General features: G+C 38.8%; 1 protein-coding gene across 1 annotated transcript in view; it reads left to right on the top strand.

Moving 5' to 3' along the window:
• HDAC9 (histone deacetylase 9) overlaps nt 1-16,092 on the top strand; it is a 362,822-nt gene that overhangs the window by 233,844 nt on the left and 112,886 nt on the right. Inside the window, exons 18-21 of the mRNA XM_075062391.1 lie at nt 5,939-5,994; nt 6,237-6,324; nt 10,352-10,471; nt 10,784-10,881. Coding sequence (XP_074918492.1) covers nt 5,939-5,994; nt 6,237-6,324; nt 10,352-10,471; nt 10,784-10,881 — 362 coding nt within the window. The remainder of the gene's footprint in view (nt 1-5,938; nt 5,995-6,236; nt 6,325-10,351; nt 10,472-10,783; nt 10,882-16,092) is intronic.

Here is a 16,092-nt window from a genome sequence, read left to right on the forward strand (position 1 = left end):
TTATGAAAGCATGGTGAACTTGTCATATACTCAACTAGTGCAGTCTAAACAGAGAAATATAGTAGTGTCTTCAGGAGCGGCGCCAGGGTTTTTGGCACCCTAGGCGGGGGTCCTTCCGCACTCCCGGTCGTTGGCAGCAATTCTGCAGCGGGGGGGGGGTCCTTCCGCACTCCTGGTCTTCGGGGCATTTCGGCGGCGGGTCCCGGAGTGAGTGAAGGACTTGCCGCAGAATTACCCACGATGACTCAGAGCACGGAAGGACCCNTTTTTGGTGCCCTAGGCGGGGGTCCTTCCATGCCCCCGGTCTTCGGGGCACTTCAGCGGCAGGTCCCGGAGCAAGTGAAGGACCCACCTCAGAATTGCCACCGAAGACCCGGAGCATGGAAGGACCCCCTGCCGCCGAATTGCCACTGAGGGCTACAAAATTCTGCCCTCTCAAATCCTGGCGCCCTAGGTGACCACCTAGGTCACCTAAATGGAAGCACCGGCCCTGAGTGTCTTACGTCAATATTGGCCTGGTCCAGAAGCCTTGTGCAGCTAATTACTATGTAAAAATCCAGAAAATTTGTTAAAACAGAACTAAATCCCTCCCATAAAAGTCAAAGGGATGTTTGGATGACTAAGAATGGCACTCCAAATATTACTATTGTTAAGCATTAGGTTCCAGCTTCACACTGTTTTACCTATTTATACAGTCAAAATAAAAGACAATGAAGGCTAAATTTTCAAAATTAGACAGCTAAGCTGTGTCTGCAAAAAAAATAGGGCTAGATTTTTCTCACAATTTGTCCCATTGGGATGCAGTGGCATGCATGACACTGCAAATGACTGGAACACTTTCCAGGGAGCACTTATTTGTCCTGTAGGGTGAAGTCATGTGAAATTAATTTGTAAAGATCTGAAAGGTACTTTCAGTCAATGCACAAGTGGACTTATAAATATCATACAGTACCAGTTTTGTGCTGAACTTGAGGATAGCAAAAGAGGATTAGGTATCTTTTTTCCAAAGGAACCCTTGCTTCTATAAATATATTTAGAATATTCTATAGGTATATTATAGAATTTATTCTATAAATATATTTTACTAATGCTATACAGTTTTTGTAATGACATAATATGCTAAATACCATTCAATTTAATACAAAAGTTATATTTATCAATTAGCTAGTCAAAGTTGGCTGGCAATGGTTTCAACTGCTGAGTCAATTTTACCCGCTCTGGGCATGACTGCAAGTTATTAATCATCCTAAACTCTCTTTGAAGCCAGTGAGAGTTAATGGTGCCCAGCACCTCTAGAAGTCATTCAGCACTTTGTAGGAATGTATCTGTAAACACATGAATCATTGAGTATGGGTACAGGATATTTGAGAAGAACATTAGTAACCGTGATCTAGTTCTCACACATCGTGGTGAATGGACAAATTCACATTGTGGCAAAATGCTTCTTAGGCCAATATTACCTCATTATGCTGTGGATCCACCATAGAAGATCAGTGCAGACAGCCAGTACATAAACAGCAGAGAACCCAAAATGTGATGGAAACTATCCTTCACTGCCCATTTCAGCAGAAACAGGATGGATGTCTGATTGTGCTGTTGCAAAGCATCAAGGAATTAAGTAAAACACTGAGGAAAGGAATGCTAGCATATATGACTGATCTCCCAGCTACTCTTTGAAAAGTAGGCATCCAGCCACATGTATGGTGTTGAGAGGGAGCAAAATACTTATGTTAGTACGAGAAGGGAATGAATTCTCCTTGTTTTTTCTCTCCAATAGCCAGGAAACAGGCTCACTTAGATCTAAAATGCATCTTTTCTGTGAATTGAAAGTTTGAATATACGACACCTCTGTCATTCCCAGTTCGAGCATGTGTAGACTTTATACCAGTGATTCGGTACACATACCCCTGAGGGTACGCAGAGGTCTTCCAGGGGGTATGTCAACTCATTGAGATATCTGCTTAATTTTACAACAGGCTTCATCAAAAGCACTAACAAAGTCAGTACAAACAAAAATTTCATACAGACAATGACTTGTTTAAACTGCTCTGTATACTATACACTGAAATGTGAGTACAATATTTATATTCTAATTGATTTATTTTATAATTACATGGTAAAAATGAGAATGTAAGCAATTTTTCAGTAATAGTGTGCTGTGATACTTTTGTATTTTTGTGTCTGATTTTGTACGCGAGTAGTTTTTAAGTGAGATGAAGCTTGGGGTATGCAAAACAAATCAGACTCCTAAGAGGGGTACAGTCTTCTGGAAAGGTTGAGAGCCACTGCTCTAATACCATCTTAGTTGCAGCTCTACTCCTTATCTTTAGGTTTAACCAGAGAACTAAATATATAATGCTACAGATGTGAATCTTTCCTTTAATGTGCATTTATGTCAGTCAGTTTACATGTAATGGTTACTGTATTCTAGTATAAATAGGTATATGTAAAAAATGTTTTGAATGTATGTGTTCACTTCATTTTCAACATATTGTTCTTCATTAGTCTGTCTGTCTCTACAGTATATTTTTGCATTTCTTCTAACCCTCAGCCAGAGCTGTTCAGAGCTTACAGTTTGGCATTTAAACATTGCCTAAATAAATTAGTTGACATTCAGTTGTGCTAATATAGAGTATGTTCGTGCAAAGCTTGAAGCTAAAGGATGTATGAAGGGAGTTCTATCAGTTGCATGAATGTTGTTTTTTAATACTGTGTGTTAACTGATAATCAGTGTTCAGTGTTGCTCAATATGGATTAGATTAAATTAACTGTTTGATCACCAGCATAGGGTTTTTTCCTACGAAAAATATTTCCCCAAATGCCTGTTGTAATGCACTGAATTTCACTGTAATGTACGGATATATAATGTATTCCCCAGAGGGGTCACATAGATAGTTTGAATGCTCATAGGGGACTGACAGGGTTAATTACCCCAAGATGTCCTAAATTAGCCACTGGTAAGGAAACTAGATCTCCAAACAGATCATTCTAACAATTCCCCTTGCCTTTGTGGATTGCTACAGTAAAGAAACAGAAGAGAGGAGTGTACAATGTATCTGTCATGCTGTCAAAAACAGGAAAGTGTCCCATTTTCTCCCCTTTAGATACCTCCATGATGTACTCTGTGAGATAATCATCTTAATTATATCGATCTTTTGGGAATGCTGATAGGGGTTAGATAATAATGAGCTGTGAACTGAGCAGGGGCAGCTATAATTCTTGCACTATTTTCAAATTGTTTTCTAGTATTGAAAGAGCAAAATACACACGTCATAATTTGATGAATGGTGCCTCCTTGACTATGTATTCTCTTGGTTCTCTACCTACATGTACTTGAATGTATATATTATTTAGATTTTCACAAATGGTAGAGGGGAGAAACACATCTGAGAATTTGTCTGAATGAGAATGAAATTTGGTACACTCACCTGTGAAACATATTTTGTGAAAAACGAGGCCACAAAAAGGCTATGCGGGCAGAGTACCAAGATTTTAGCTAGCAGTATAAATGCGGTTTGACAGCTATAGGCTAAATGCCTCCATCCTCCTTCTGATTCACTGTACTCTATATTAAGTACAATCAGCAAACTAATGACTTTAAAGTTAAACAGCCAGTGCTGTTCAGTATTGTCAGATCCCCACAATCCATTACATTGGCTTTAAAATGATGAGATTTTTAAAAAATAGTAAATTTGGGGTACTTTTAATTTGCCATCTGGCCTTTGAACCTTTAAAGGTCACATTTTCAAGTTTTTCTCAGCAACTATGAGGGCTAGAAATTTTTTTTTAAATCACCTGATTCCAAGATCTGAGTCTGTCTGGAAAACAACAAACCCAGTGAGCATAGGCAATCCTGGATATTCCTCTCGAATGGCTTTGTAATTGCCTTGGTTTTTGGTTTTCATTGGTGGTGACTTCAGTCTACAGGCCACTTCTGTTCAATTGCCAAGGAAGATATAGCTAAGAACTGACACACATATTTGAAGTGAGTCTCTCTTTTTGATAAAGTATGAACATTTATATGCAAATGAGGGGCATGACAATGAGCGATGCTGCCGAGTGCCCTGAAGTCTCTGAATGAGGATCAATGGAATTGATCACTATATTGCAGGACTACTCCCTTTGCAGCTGCATTGGGTTCCCTTTAGACTGATAACACAATAGTCTAGACTCTAGAAAATATTGTAATTGGCTGCTTGAATTGTGTTTAACAGTGGGTTATATTCAGGGGCAGCTCCTGGCCCCAGCACGCCAAGTGCGTGCTTGGGGCGGCAAGCCACGGGGGGCGCTCTGCCTGCGCCGCAAGGGCGGCAGGCAGGCTGCCTTCTGCGGCTTGCCTGCGGAGGGTCCGCTGGTCCCGCGGCCCCTCCGCAGGCAAACCGCCGAAGGCAGCCTGCCTGCCGTGCTTGGGGCGGCAAAATGCCTAGATCTGCCCCTGGTTATATTAGATGCTGCTGTAGGATTGCTTGTCTGCTAAATTAGCCTTCAGTAAGGCAACTGCTATTTATATGTTCAATGGCACTTTGGTTTAAGAAAATGGATCTCACATACACCAGTGTAACTCCCTTGATTTACTTGTAGTTACTCATTATTTACACCTGTGGAAGTGAAAGGACAATCAGGTCCATCGATTCTCATAGTTGTTTTCCTGGATAAGGACTGCAGCACTGCAGCCTAACTAGCCTCTCTAGTTCTAATTAGAATAATTTATCAATAAAAGGCATACGTATTCAACAGTACTCTACAGTGTTTTCTTAAAATGTAGTCTACAGTATTTTCTTAAAATCCATTGCTGCATTTTGTATGAGGGGTTTGAGGCACTCCTTGTTGACTATGTAAAATAGAGGTTTGGCTGCCAGAATTATGTATTGATTAGAACATCATTTTTTTTAAAATCTCCATTGCCTATGGTTATAAAGCAATAGTTGAACCCACAAGTCCAATTCTGCTCTCAGTCGCATCTGTGTAAACCAAGAGTAAATCTGCTGAAGTAGTGGAGTTACTCCTGATTCACAGTGGTAGAACAGGGAGTGGAATTTGGCCCAGGTTTTGATTAACAGTTTTTTCCTTATGATAGCAAATTATTTTCATGACTATCCAGCCTACATTTTTGAACAGCAGCTGTCTTGCAAGGATTTATAGATCTTTCCTTTGCTTCATGTAGGGGGGAACTTCATTTTTTTTTACATGATGCATTGCAGTGAATCTGTAGGTTAAGGAATTCCTTGATCATCACTACTTCTGATAGCTGCTGTGTATGAAAATGTTCTATAAAACTCCAGAATGTGTGTTAGAAATTGACAGAGGGAATTCAATAAAGTTGCAAGCTTTGGCAGGCCTCCAAGCTTAATTTATAGACTGGAGAATAATGAGATTTCCATTGTCCTCCTTTTCTGTTCTTAGGAATTGCCTTTTTTGTGTGTGAGTGTAAATTTATCATTTAGTTTACGCAGAAGGTAGAGCCAACATTTCCAAACCGCTGTATGTAAATAGCAAGGCTTTTTTCCTTTCTACTGTTTTATAGTCTGAAATAGATTGACAGGGAACAATATAATATGAATCAAATGTTCATCGGGGTGGATCAGTGATACTTTCTCTCTACCAGCTATGGATTCTGGACTTAAATGAATAAATCAGTTATGCTTGTGTCGTACAGAACAATAGCTATTGTGTATATTTGCCAGCTCCAAAATATCTTATTTTTATCCTGGCTATATTAGAGCCTGTCTCTTTGCTTCTCTTTAAGTCATGATATATATGCAGCTGTGATCACATATATTGTTTCTGCTAATTCTATGAAAGGGCAATGGGGTAGCAAAACGTGCTCAAGAGCCTCTGGTAGATTCCAATTCTGTTTGCCTGCTGTGCTGTGTTACACAGAAAAACCAGCTTTTTTAAAAAAAAATCTGATAATTGAAAACCTATCTTGTTCTTACAGAATGGTTTTGCTGTTGTAAGGCCCCCAGGCCATCATGCTGAAGAATCAACAGCCATGTAAGTACCAGGGAATATTGCCCATCTTGGAGCGCTAGGGTTACTGGCAATCACCTGCCCTGTGTATGTCTCTGAAGAACTCTAATTGTTAGCAGATGACTGAAAAGGCTTTCTAGGTACTCCCAGAAGCAGATTTATGGCTTCAGAGATCTTATAGCATTTTTTTAAATGCCCTGAACATTATTTATAACTGTTTTCCTGACTTATTTGCTTTCTTATTTCTGTTCTTCTCTGTTCCACAGGGGGTTCTGCTTTTTTAATTCGGTTGCAATTACTGCCAAATACTTGAGAGACAAGCTAAATATAGGCAAGATATTGATTGTAGATCTGGTATGTATTCTTGGCAAGCATCACTCTTTCAGTGCATCTAGATAAAAGATAATGAATTTATATCTGTACTTCAGGCTTTCCTATTTTTAATACTTACAAGAAATAAAGGCATGTATTTCCTTTGCATTTGGGAACTCATTAAAGCCAGGATGGCAGTACTGAAACTATAAACATCTATGTTTCACTTTAATGGTGTTAACTGCAATTTAATGAGAAGAAGGCACAGATCAGGGCAACATTTATGGTCCTTAAATGAATTGATACTTCCACTGTTAAAATAACCCAACAGAACCCAAGTTTACTTTTCCCTACAGAATTCAGACTTTAAATAGTCTGATATGCTTTAAAGAATGCTGTTGCTTTGGTAACCAAATTGGCCACTTCCCCCATCTGCTTGTTGAGTAACATTGATATTATGAAAACAAATCAACAAGTCATTCTCTCTGAAAAGTTTTCAAATCATATATGCCAGCTTTGGATGATTCCCTGCAGGAGAGTAAAATGATTAAAAGTCAACTTCATTGGATTAATCTAGTATTTTAATAGAATGCATTCTTACACAATAGAGTTCTAATTTGTTTAACTGATGGTTTATTTAAATACAGATGACATTTGGCATGTTGTCTATATTATTTTCATGAATAATGAATTGGAGCTTTGCTTCATACTTAAAGGATCAGCCCAATACACAGCCCAAAGAAAGCTGAATGTTGATTTATGAGCACCATTTTTGTTTTGCCTACAGTTCATGAGGAGGTGTAATAGGTTGTCTGACAAAGCATAGACAGGAAATGAACCCTGGCATCAAAACCTAACCTGTTACATCTGCACTTAATTAATTTTTGCAGGTGATAAAAGATTTAAAGACAAAATATGTTAAAGGTTTTTTGAAGTGCATAGCTTAATAGTCTAAATCTTGTTCATATCTGCACTCATAATTAAATCTTATTGTGAAGTCATGGCCTTACCATCTAGCACTTTTGTTCAGTTAAGTGTACATACTAGTAGTTGAGGAAAAAGAGAAGAGGGGAGAGTGTGAACAAGAGAAATAGCAAATGAAGAAATATATGGCTAAAATAAATATAAAAGTAATATTGATATTCTTGGAATAGTTTTCAAATATTTATCAGAAGTTTTACCCTCCGGTTTAGGAATGCACTTATGGAGAGAAAGATTAGGGTAAACATATTTCTGCAGAAATTCATCAGGATTTGTGAACAAATTCACTCCCACTGTGTTTTGTGTCCATTTGCTCACTGGGGTTGTTCATGTGATTAGGATTTACTAGCATGAAGTAAATGTTAAGTTTATAAACTCCTAGCAAACCTATGCAAAGTTTAGTTTCTGTGGATGTTTGCAGTGGATATCTGCTTATAAGTGATACAGTCATCTAGTCCAGGAAGAGAATTATAAACATGAGGCCTATTTGACCAGTCTCCACTAAGAAACCCAGCTTGAATTTTGAATAGCAAGTAACACTCAGCTCCACTCTGGCTTTCCTCCACAAACATGTTGAGCTGAGCTGGTACGGAGGGCTGGCACAGATGACTTCAGCCCTGGAACAGTCACAGTCTGGTCTCTGATCTCCTCGAGGGTCAATGCAACGATGTGTTGCCCCTTCTATGAACATAAAGGCAAAGCCACAATCCAAATGTAACTAATTGCCTATGAGTGCTCTAATGTCGATTCAGAGCAAAGGAGAACTGGCCTAAATGGTCTCACCTGAAAGATAACATAGAATCATAGATGTTAGGGGTGTGAAAAATCAACATCCTTGAAAAATGCCACTCTGCTGAGCTAATCCGCACTATACACAGTGCTATGTCTATGGAAAAATTCTTCCATCAATTTAGCTACCACCTCTTGAGGAGATTAATTAACTACAGCAGTGGGAGAATCCCTCTGTCAATGCAGTGAGTGTCTGTACTTACAGCAGTACAGTTGCAGTGCTGCAGCTATGGTGCTGTAGCATTTCAAGTGTAAATGTACCCTGAGATTTCTAATTGACCTTCAGGGCTATATGTTTATAGTGGCTAGCAGAATGGGGCCCCAATCTGACTGAAACCTGGAGGTGCTACTGCAATAAAAATGTTAATAATAATAATAATAATTAATAAAAAATATTCAGTCAGTGCATTCCTTAATGTTCAGAAATGTTTTTGTATATATAACTTTAACTTCTCTGTTTTTCACTTTGAAACTGTCCTCTTCTTTTTTACATGTACACCACAGAAAAAACACCTCCCTTGCTGCTTTCCTTTTTTCATTCCTTCCGATGAATAAATCTCCATTTTTGGATTGATCAATAGTTTCTGAATAAGTCATACATTTCATCCAAGAAGGATAGGCTCAGAACTGAGCCCATACACAAAACACATAACTGATTAATAGTAGAATACACTATCCTCACCATGCAGATATCTTTGTCTACTCAATGGCATTTCTGGACTATTTTCATTGGGAAAATTTAAGTTTACAATAGAAAATTATTTTTGCAGTATAGAAGATCAAGAAGCATATAAAAGGCCCAAGTGTCTATTTTAATTCCTATAATTTAAAAATTGTAGAGCAAGAGCAAGAATATATTAAAAAAATCAAAACCCACAACAGTAGAAGCCAACTTAAGAGTGGAGAGCACAGGCCTTTATAGAATTTATTTTTCTGTTCCTTTCATTTGTATCTGGTGCCTAGAGATCACAGTGAATAGATGAATAATGAACAGATGGCAATTTTGTTGAGAGTTTTTGAATAAAATATTTTTTGAAGACTATATATCAGCCCAGACCCAAGGACACTCGCTTGTAATGAAAATGCAGTCAAGGCATTAGGGTTGCTTTTCAAAATATTTTGTTTACTCTCCTTGTGGAATAGCTTCTTGAAATCTATATTTTTACTCAGATGGAGTAAAGAAGCAGAATCAACATCTAAAATCTTTCAGCCTCTTATAAGCTTCAGTGTGGAAGTTTAGAGAAAAAAAAACCTTCACTTTTCCTCCAACACAGTGCACCGCGTTTTCTCTTTTCTCTTATAAAACCCCGTATGTATCTAGCCATATATTGTACAATGAGACAATTGTGAATAAACAAAAAATAAAATTGAAAAGTTTAAACCATTATCCATGATCACATGCTTATTCTCTAAATATTTTGTAAATATTTTATTTAAAGACAGAGATTTCCTGTGCACTGGTGTTTGGGCTGTTATATAATGTTTGAAATATGCTAATTGGCTATGGTCATTCCCTGGTTGTGGAAGGCACCATACTATCGGCTCTTCTCTGCCAGATGATTTAATAGCTAATGAGATCATACTGCTATGTCTTTGACTGTTGCCGTCATGATTTTGCAAAAATGAAGTATGAAGTCCTTCTGCATCTGGCATCTTTTGATGTGGATCTAACTGCTGAGAGACTGCTAACTGAACTGAATGTTTCAAGAGAGCCAATTTACTCAGCTGGTCGCAAAGCCTTTGACCTCAGTAGTGGAACTTGGCAAATCAATGAACACACTTATGGTTAGTGTTCTGTCAAGAATTGCGAAAATGCTCTGTAAACCATAGATCCTTCTGCAAAATACTAGTTTGTAGTTTAAACATTAGTCTTTCTTCAGAGGCCAGTGAGGCTAGTTAATTAAGCCTGAGGGGTTATGAACTGTTGGCAGTTAATAAGTCATAAAATTTCTCCATAAAACAGGATGCTAGATTCCATCACTGAGGCAAGGAGTACAAAGAGCCGGTGTATAAATATCTAATTGTACAAAAGGACTGGGATTTCTCAATGACTGCTCATCTGGAGTCTCCAGGGCACGCTCACTGTGGTTTCCTGATTTTTAGAAGCCAGTTTAAAAAATGAGTCCATTAAAGAGTAATTTGCCTGAAAGTTCAGGAAGTATAGGGGTGGTGGAGGGAGTGGGAAAGAGAAAAGAGGAGGGAGGGGAAGAGACACAGAGAAAGAGAGAGAGAGAGAACTTATCTCTGCTCATCGAGTTGGACATTATTGCATTTGTCATCTATTTAATTTCCCCTTTAGGATGTTCACCATGGCAATGGTACACAGCAGGCTTTTTATGCTGACCCAAGCATCCTGTATGTTTCCCTCCATCGCTATGATGAAGGCAACTTCTTCCCTGGCAGTGGAGCCCCAAATGAGGTTAGGTTTATTTCTTTAGAGACCCATTTTTATTTGCATCTTTCAGGTAATTGCTTTGCATGATTACCCCTAATTTTCTCGTCCTTTGCTGGTGCTTTAAATTATACCAGATTACCAAATTGTCCATAGGGACTGGAGGAGCAGTGGATAACAAGTGTATAACCCAGAACAGTCCTTGTCAAACAAGACTGGGCTGATTTGACGTAGTGTTTGATGTTTGTTTCAAAAGCACACATTTGTATTTTTCTTATTTTTTTCGTCTCCCCTTTTCCTGCTCCCATCCTCCTTTGGCACTTTCCCCTGTCTTTTCAGGTTGGAAGAGGCCTTGGCAAAGGATATAATGTAAATATTGCTTGGACAGGTGGCTTGGATCCCCCCATGGGAGATGTAGAGTACCTAACAGCATTCAGGTTGGTACTTGTTTCCTTCTAAAAGTGCCAAAACTGGCAGTAGAGTGAAAGCTCACACAAGTAACAACTATAGTAATCCTGAAAGACGTAAAAAATGACCCAGAGTGGAACTAGCTTAAAATAACTGTTTAAGTGAAATGGCAACAAGACCACTAACTTTTACCTCTGACCTCTGTCAAGACTTGGAATTTGAAAAGTTATATCTAGAATATGCAACTTTATATCGGCACTATATAGCAAATATACTACAAAATATATAAGACTTGACTTTTTATAAAATTCATGATTCTTGGAAATGTTATAGCTTATTTAATAAAAAAGCTATTTACTTGTTCTGACCATCAGCTCAAAATATACAAGAAAATGTTTGATGATTTAATCAGTCACTGATAAACATCATTATTATATGATAACAGTAAACCAACTTTACATCTACCTCCTCACATCTACCACTATTAAAGTTAAATTTAAACAATGTTACCTGACATGAGAAAAATACTTAGTTTTAACCTAATTGTAATTGTACAGAAGTATAGAAAATACCAAGTAAAATATAATATAGATCAAATTCTTCACTCCTTACTCAGGTAAAACTCCCACTAAAGTTCATGGATTTGGCCAAGAATGGTATCTTCTGTGCAATAGAATAAGGTGTCTGCTTTAAAATAAGTAACTATGAAACATCATACTAGTGAAATATCTCATTCTAAATGGATCACGCTTTCAGCCATGAAGCATTGGCTTTTGATAATCTGTTTTCATGGGGCTAGAAGAAAAAGAACCTATTTAAAACATGTCCTACTGTACTCACTTTTAGCAGCCCTACATTTCATATATCATTTCCTTTCACAGTAAAGCAGAATGCATTTTGTCTTATTGCTGTGGAAGGGCTTGGTGAACAATAGCCAGTCAAGATTGGGCAAACTGTAACTGCTGGGAAATACCAGGCTTCAATTTGTAATGGCTGCAGTTCAAAAATGGCAGTGAGACCACTAACTTGTACCTCTGACCCTATCAAGACTTATAATTTGAAATGATTTATCTAAAATGTATAACTCTAAACCTGTACTGTAAAGCAAATATACCACAAACATATAAAACTTTTTTTTCTGTAACACTCTTGGGTGGTCCATGAAGTGGTATGTACAGTATCCAAGAAGATTTTGTATTTAGACATCACACAACTAAATTCAAAGCCTAAACCCCAAACACAGAAATAGCTAAGAAAATCACAATTTGTTTTTGTGAAATGGGTTTTAATTTTACTTGCACCATTTGCCTTATTTAAAACAGTCTAAACAAACAGCCAGTTGTTTCAAGGGACATTATCAATGTGGTAGGCCCCAAAATTTGACTCCCTGTTTCATAGTTTCGTTTTAGTGTAGATATTGGAAATACTTTTAGTGTGGATAGTTGTATCCCCTCCCCTTATTGCTAAGGGGCTCCCTTCATCTCTGGGCTGGGCAAGACTTTGTTCCCGGGTTTCAAACCTTGTGCCTCCTATGCCTGTGAGCGACCAACACTCCAGTTGTCTGAAGTGTCTGGGAGAATCTCACATGTAAGACTGCTGCCAAATTTGTTGGGACTTCAAACCTTGCACAAAGAAGGCCAGAGTGATCAGACTTAAGACTATCCTAATGGAAGCGGCTCTTAGACCAGCTCCAGAACTAGGCCCCTCGGATTCAGCACTGAGCACATCAGCCTCAGTGCAAAGTGCTCTTCCACCACTGTGTGCATCTCAGAACTGCTCTCCATTCCTGGTGCCAAGGAAGAAGCACAAAAAGTAGAGCACCAACAGAGGGAACCCGCTGGTGCCAAAGAAGCGCAAGCAAGGGGAAGGTGGTGGAGTGTGACCCACATTGGGCCATTCCTCCATCCTCGGTCCCATGGTGGCACCATTAACTCTGCTGAGATCATTGAATCCAGTATGCTCCATCTGATTTGAGGAAGGACTTCAGGCCCCAACAGCCACCATACTTCTCAGCTCCACCTCCAAGACAGGACCCCTATAAGAGAGAGGTTACAAGTGCAGTCAACCCCTTCTGCCCACCTCAACCTCCCAGTCAGGGTCACATAGGTACTCTGGTGGGCCCAAGCAGGCCTTTAGAAGGTGTGCCCCAGGGTTCCTGCTTCAGATCCTTCCTCCCCTTTATCTTTGGACTGACTGTCCCACTTCAGCCCAGCATAGTCCTGCATAACATTGAACCGCTGGATGCTAAATACTGTGGCAATTTGTTATGCCATGCAATTTTTAGGCACCCCTCCCTCCCACTCCATTTCCATCACTCTTCATGGACCCTTCTCAAGAGCAACTCTTTGCCCAGGAGGTACAGACCCTCCTATGGGTGGAGGCCGTGGAGGAGATACCTCAAAACTTGAGAAGGAAGGTGTTTTACTCCATTATTTCCTAATCCCAAAGCTAATGGGGCCCTCATCCCATCCTGGACCTGCATTGCCTCAACAGATATCTCAGAAAATGAGGTTCTGCATGGTCTTCCTGGCCTCCATCATTCCCTCCCTGGATCCACCGTAGACTTGAAGGATGCTTACTTTTATATTTCTATCTTCTGTGGCCATAGAAGATTTCTTGGGTTCATTGTAAACCAGACTCATTAGCAATTCACCACTCTTCCCAAATGCCTGTCCCCAGCGCCCCAGATTTTCATGAAGATATTTTTGCCTGGAATAATTCCTGAAACACGGGAACAGCTGATAAAGGTGTTTGATGAGTGCTGTGACCCAAACAGGATGAGAATGTAGAAAGATACTGATTTTTTTTACCTGAAACCACGAAACAGAAGAGGAGATACATTCTTAGATTACATCCACATTGGCAACATTAAACATTCCCTAATTAAAGACAAGTTCTCAGCTTACAGAAATGGTTGTTGAAAGAAACAGAGAAATCCCTAGAGAAATGCCTCCAAATTGCAAGGGCAGCTACATGCTCAGGGAAAGGATCAAAACAACACCAACCACTAGTGCAGAACAGGTGAACAGAAGCAGTTAAGAGAATGCCAAGTTAAGCGGGTAGTCCACTACAACAAAGCCGAGGACCTGAGGCTGTTACACACTAGTGAGCAGGTCTGAGTCCAATTGTCATATAGTTCAAAAGCAATGGGAAAAGGCAACTATTCAAGCTACAATGGGACAGGTTGTATGAAGTAGCAACAGACTCAGGATATTGATAGAGATGAAACCAAAGCAATGTCAGAGTAGCAGCAGTCAGCTGGCACACCCAGACAGACAGGGCCAAAGCCAGGACCAAGAGGACATAGAAAGAGCATCAGCTTTCAGCTGGTCTGATGTTGACAAATGAAAAAAAAAAAGAGGTATATGAGCAACACAGAGGACCAAGATGGTGCCACCCAACAGAATGAAGGTAGTGACAGGATAGAAGCAAATCCCCTTCCAATAACGATAATCCAAAGAGCCCTCAGAGCTCTGGCTTCTTCCCAGAGTTGCCCTAGGCACATTTTTTGAAATGTTGGCAACTATGGCGTAGGAAGTCCATTATTGCTTGATTGACCACTAATTTCACAACAGAGGCCCTTCTTAACAATAATGGCCATAGAAACAGACACCAGCTTTTTTTCCTCTATTACGTTTTTGTTTATAATCAGGTATTTGGGCTTCAGTGATACTTTCAATGTCATGAGTGTAATGCTTTATGTAGGTATCTGTTCTTAGGAACTCACATCACACCCACCCACAAATGCATATCTCATCTTATATGCTGATCTATCACCAGATGAATCCAATTAATATGTTTTGTTTGTGCTGAACTAGAGTAAATCTCAATCTTTTTCCTCTAAAGCAGCCTAGGAAAATCCTATTAGTATTCACAGAAGAAATGAAAACAAACCACCTTCCACTTATAAGAACCCATGGGAACCTAGTTGCAGATGAGCTAGAAGTCTAGTACAGAGCAGTCACTTTAAATGTGTGCTGGATGAGTGGCTCCCATGGGAGTGCTATGAACTTTCTGAAAAACCACCATGCTGGCTTGTGGCTGCCATGTTGGTTTCATGCTGTTTTATCACTTCTTTAAACTGACAAATACTCATTTATGTGCAAAACAAAACAAAAACACATTTCAGCATAGATAGAGTTCAGATCACATATTTTTTTCAATGCAAACAAAAGTTTTAAATGTATGCAGCCAGCTTGAAAATCTAATACTCTACTGTGTTAAAGAAAATGTTTTTCCTTTAGTTTCTTTTTGTGTTTCTGCTAAGACTGTTGCTTGTATGGTTATTCATGTTAAGTTTAACACATACTGAAGTGCTTGGTTTGTTGACCACAAAGAGATAAGTGGAAAATTTAGCTCGATGCTAAAAGACAGAAGGAAAAAGCTTTCTAGAACACAAGTAGGAAAGTTGATATTGAAAGTAATTCAGAGTTTTCATTCCACCAACTAGTTTTTATTTTATGCTTGCTAGTTTTGGCTCCACTAAAACGCAACTGTTAATAATATTGAGAGACAGATTTTGATAAATGTGAGGCCTAACATTCTTTGTCATTTATTCAGTTGTACATGCAAATTGGCTAATTGTTTATTAAAATAGTACTTAGATATTTGTATCCATTAATACGTGTAGTTTCTTACTTCATGGGTGCCTCATTTTTCCAAAACTGCCTAAAAGTATGTGCCCCATGTTTTAAATAGTATCAATAATTTAGTTATCCCCAGAGTTCTTCAGATATTTCACTCATGGGAAGAGGAAAATTTCATTAAGGCAGCATTTTCCAAAAGTACAGAGTGAAGAATAGTGGCAATGCTAGTTTCCTCCATTTTACCCTGCTAACCTAGAAGGATTGAAGCGATTGGTTTCTCTAAGTTACTGGTTGTGCTAAATTACTGGTCAGTGTGAAGTACATATATTTGTACTTTCACTCCTTTTTCAGACCTTTTGGCTGACCAGCACATAGCTGGGTATTACGGAGATGCCATTTGTGGCTTCAGATTTAAGGTTAAGATGAGTTATGCACTTAAAGCAGGCACCCTCCCCTGTGTTAGATATGAGAAATATAGCATTTTCCCCTAAAAATGCAGCACTTATTCTTTGAGAATAGACTGAATTTTCTGAGAATTTACAAGTAAATCCATTAATTAGTTTGATATTTAAAATTAATTAAATAATGGGTCTTTCAAGAAATTTAGCACCTGATGTCAGACTTTTTTTAACCCCAGTAATGGAATAATACAGA

This window comes from Chelonoidis abingdonii, chromosome 2 (genome assembly GCF_003597395.2).
Source record: "Chelonoidis abingdonii isolate Lonesome George chromosome 2, CheloAbing_2.0, whole genome shotgun sequence".
NCBI lineage: Eukaryota > Metazoa > Chordata > Testudines > Testudinidae > Chelonoidis > Chelonoidis abingdonii.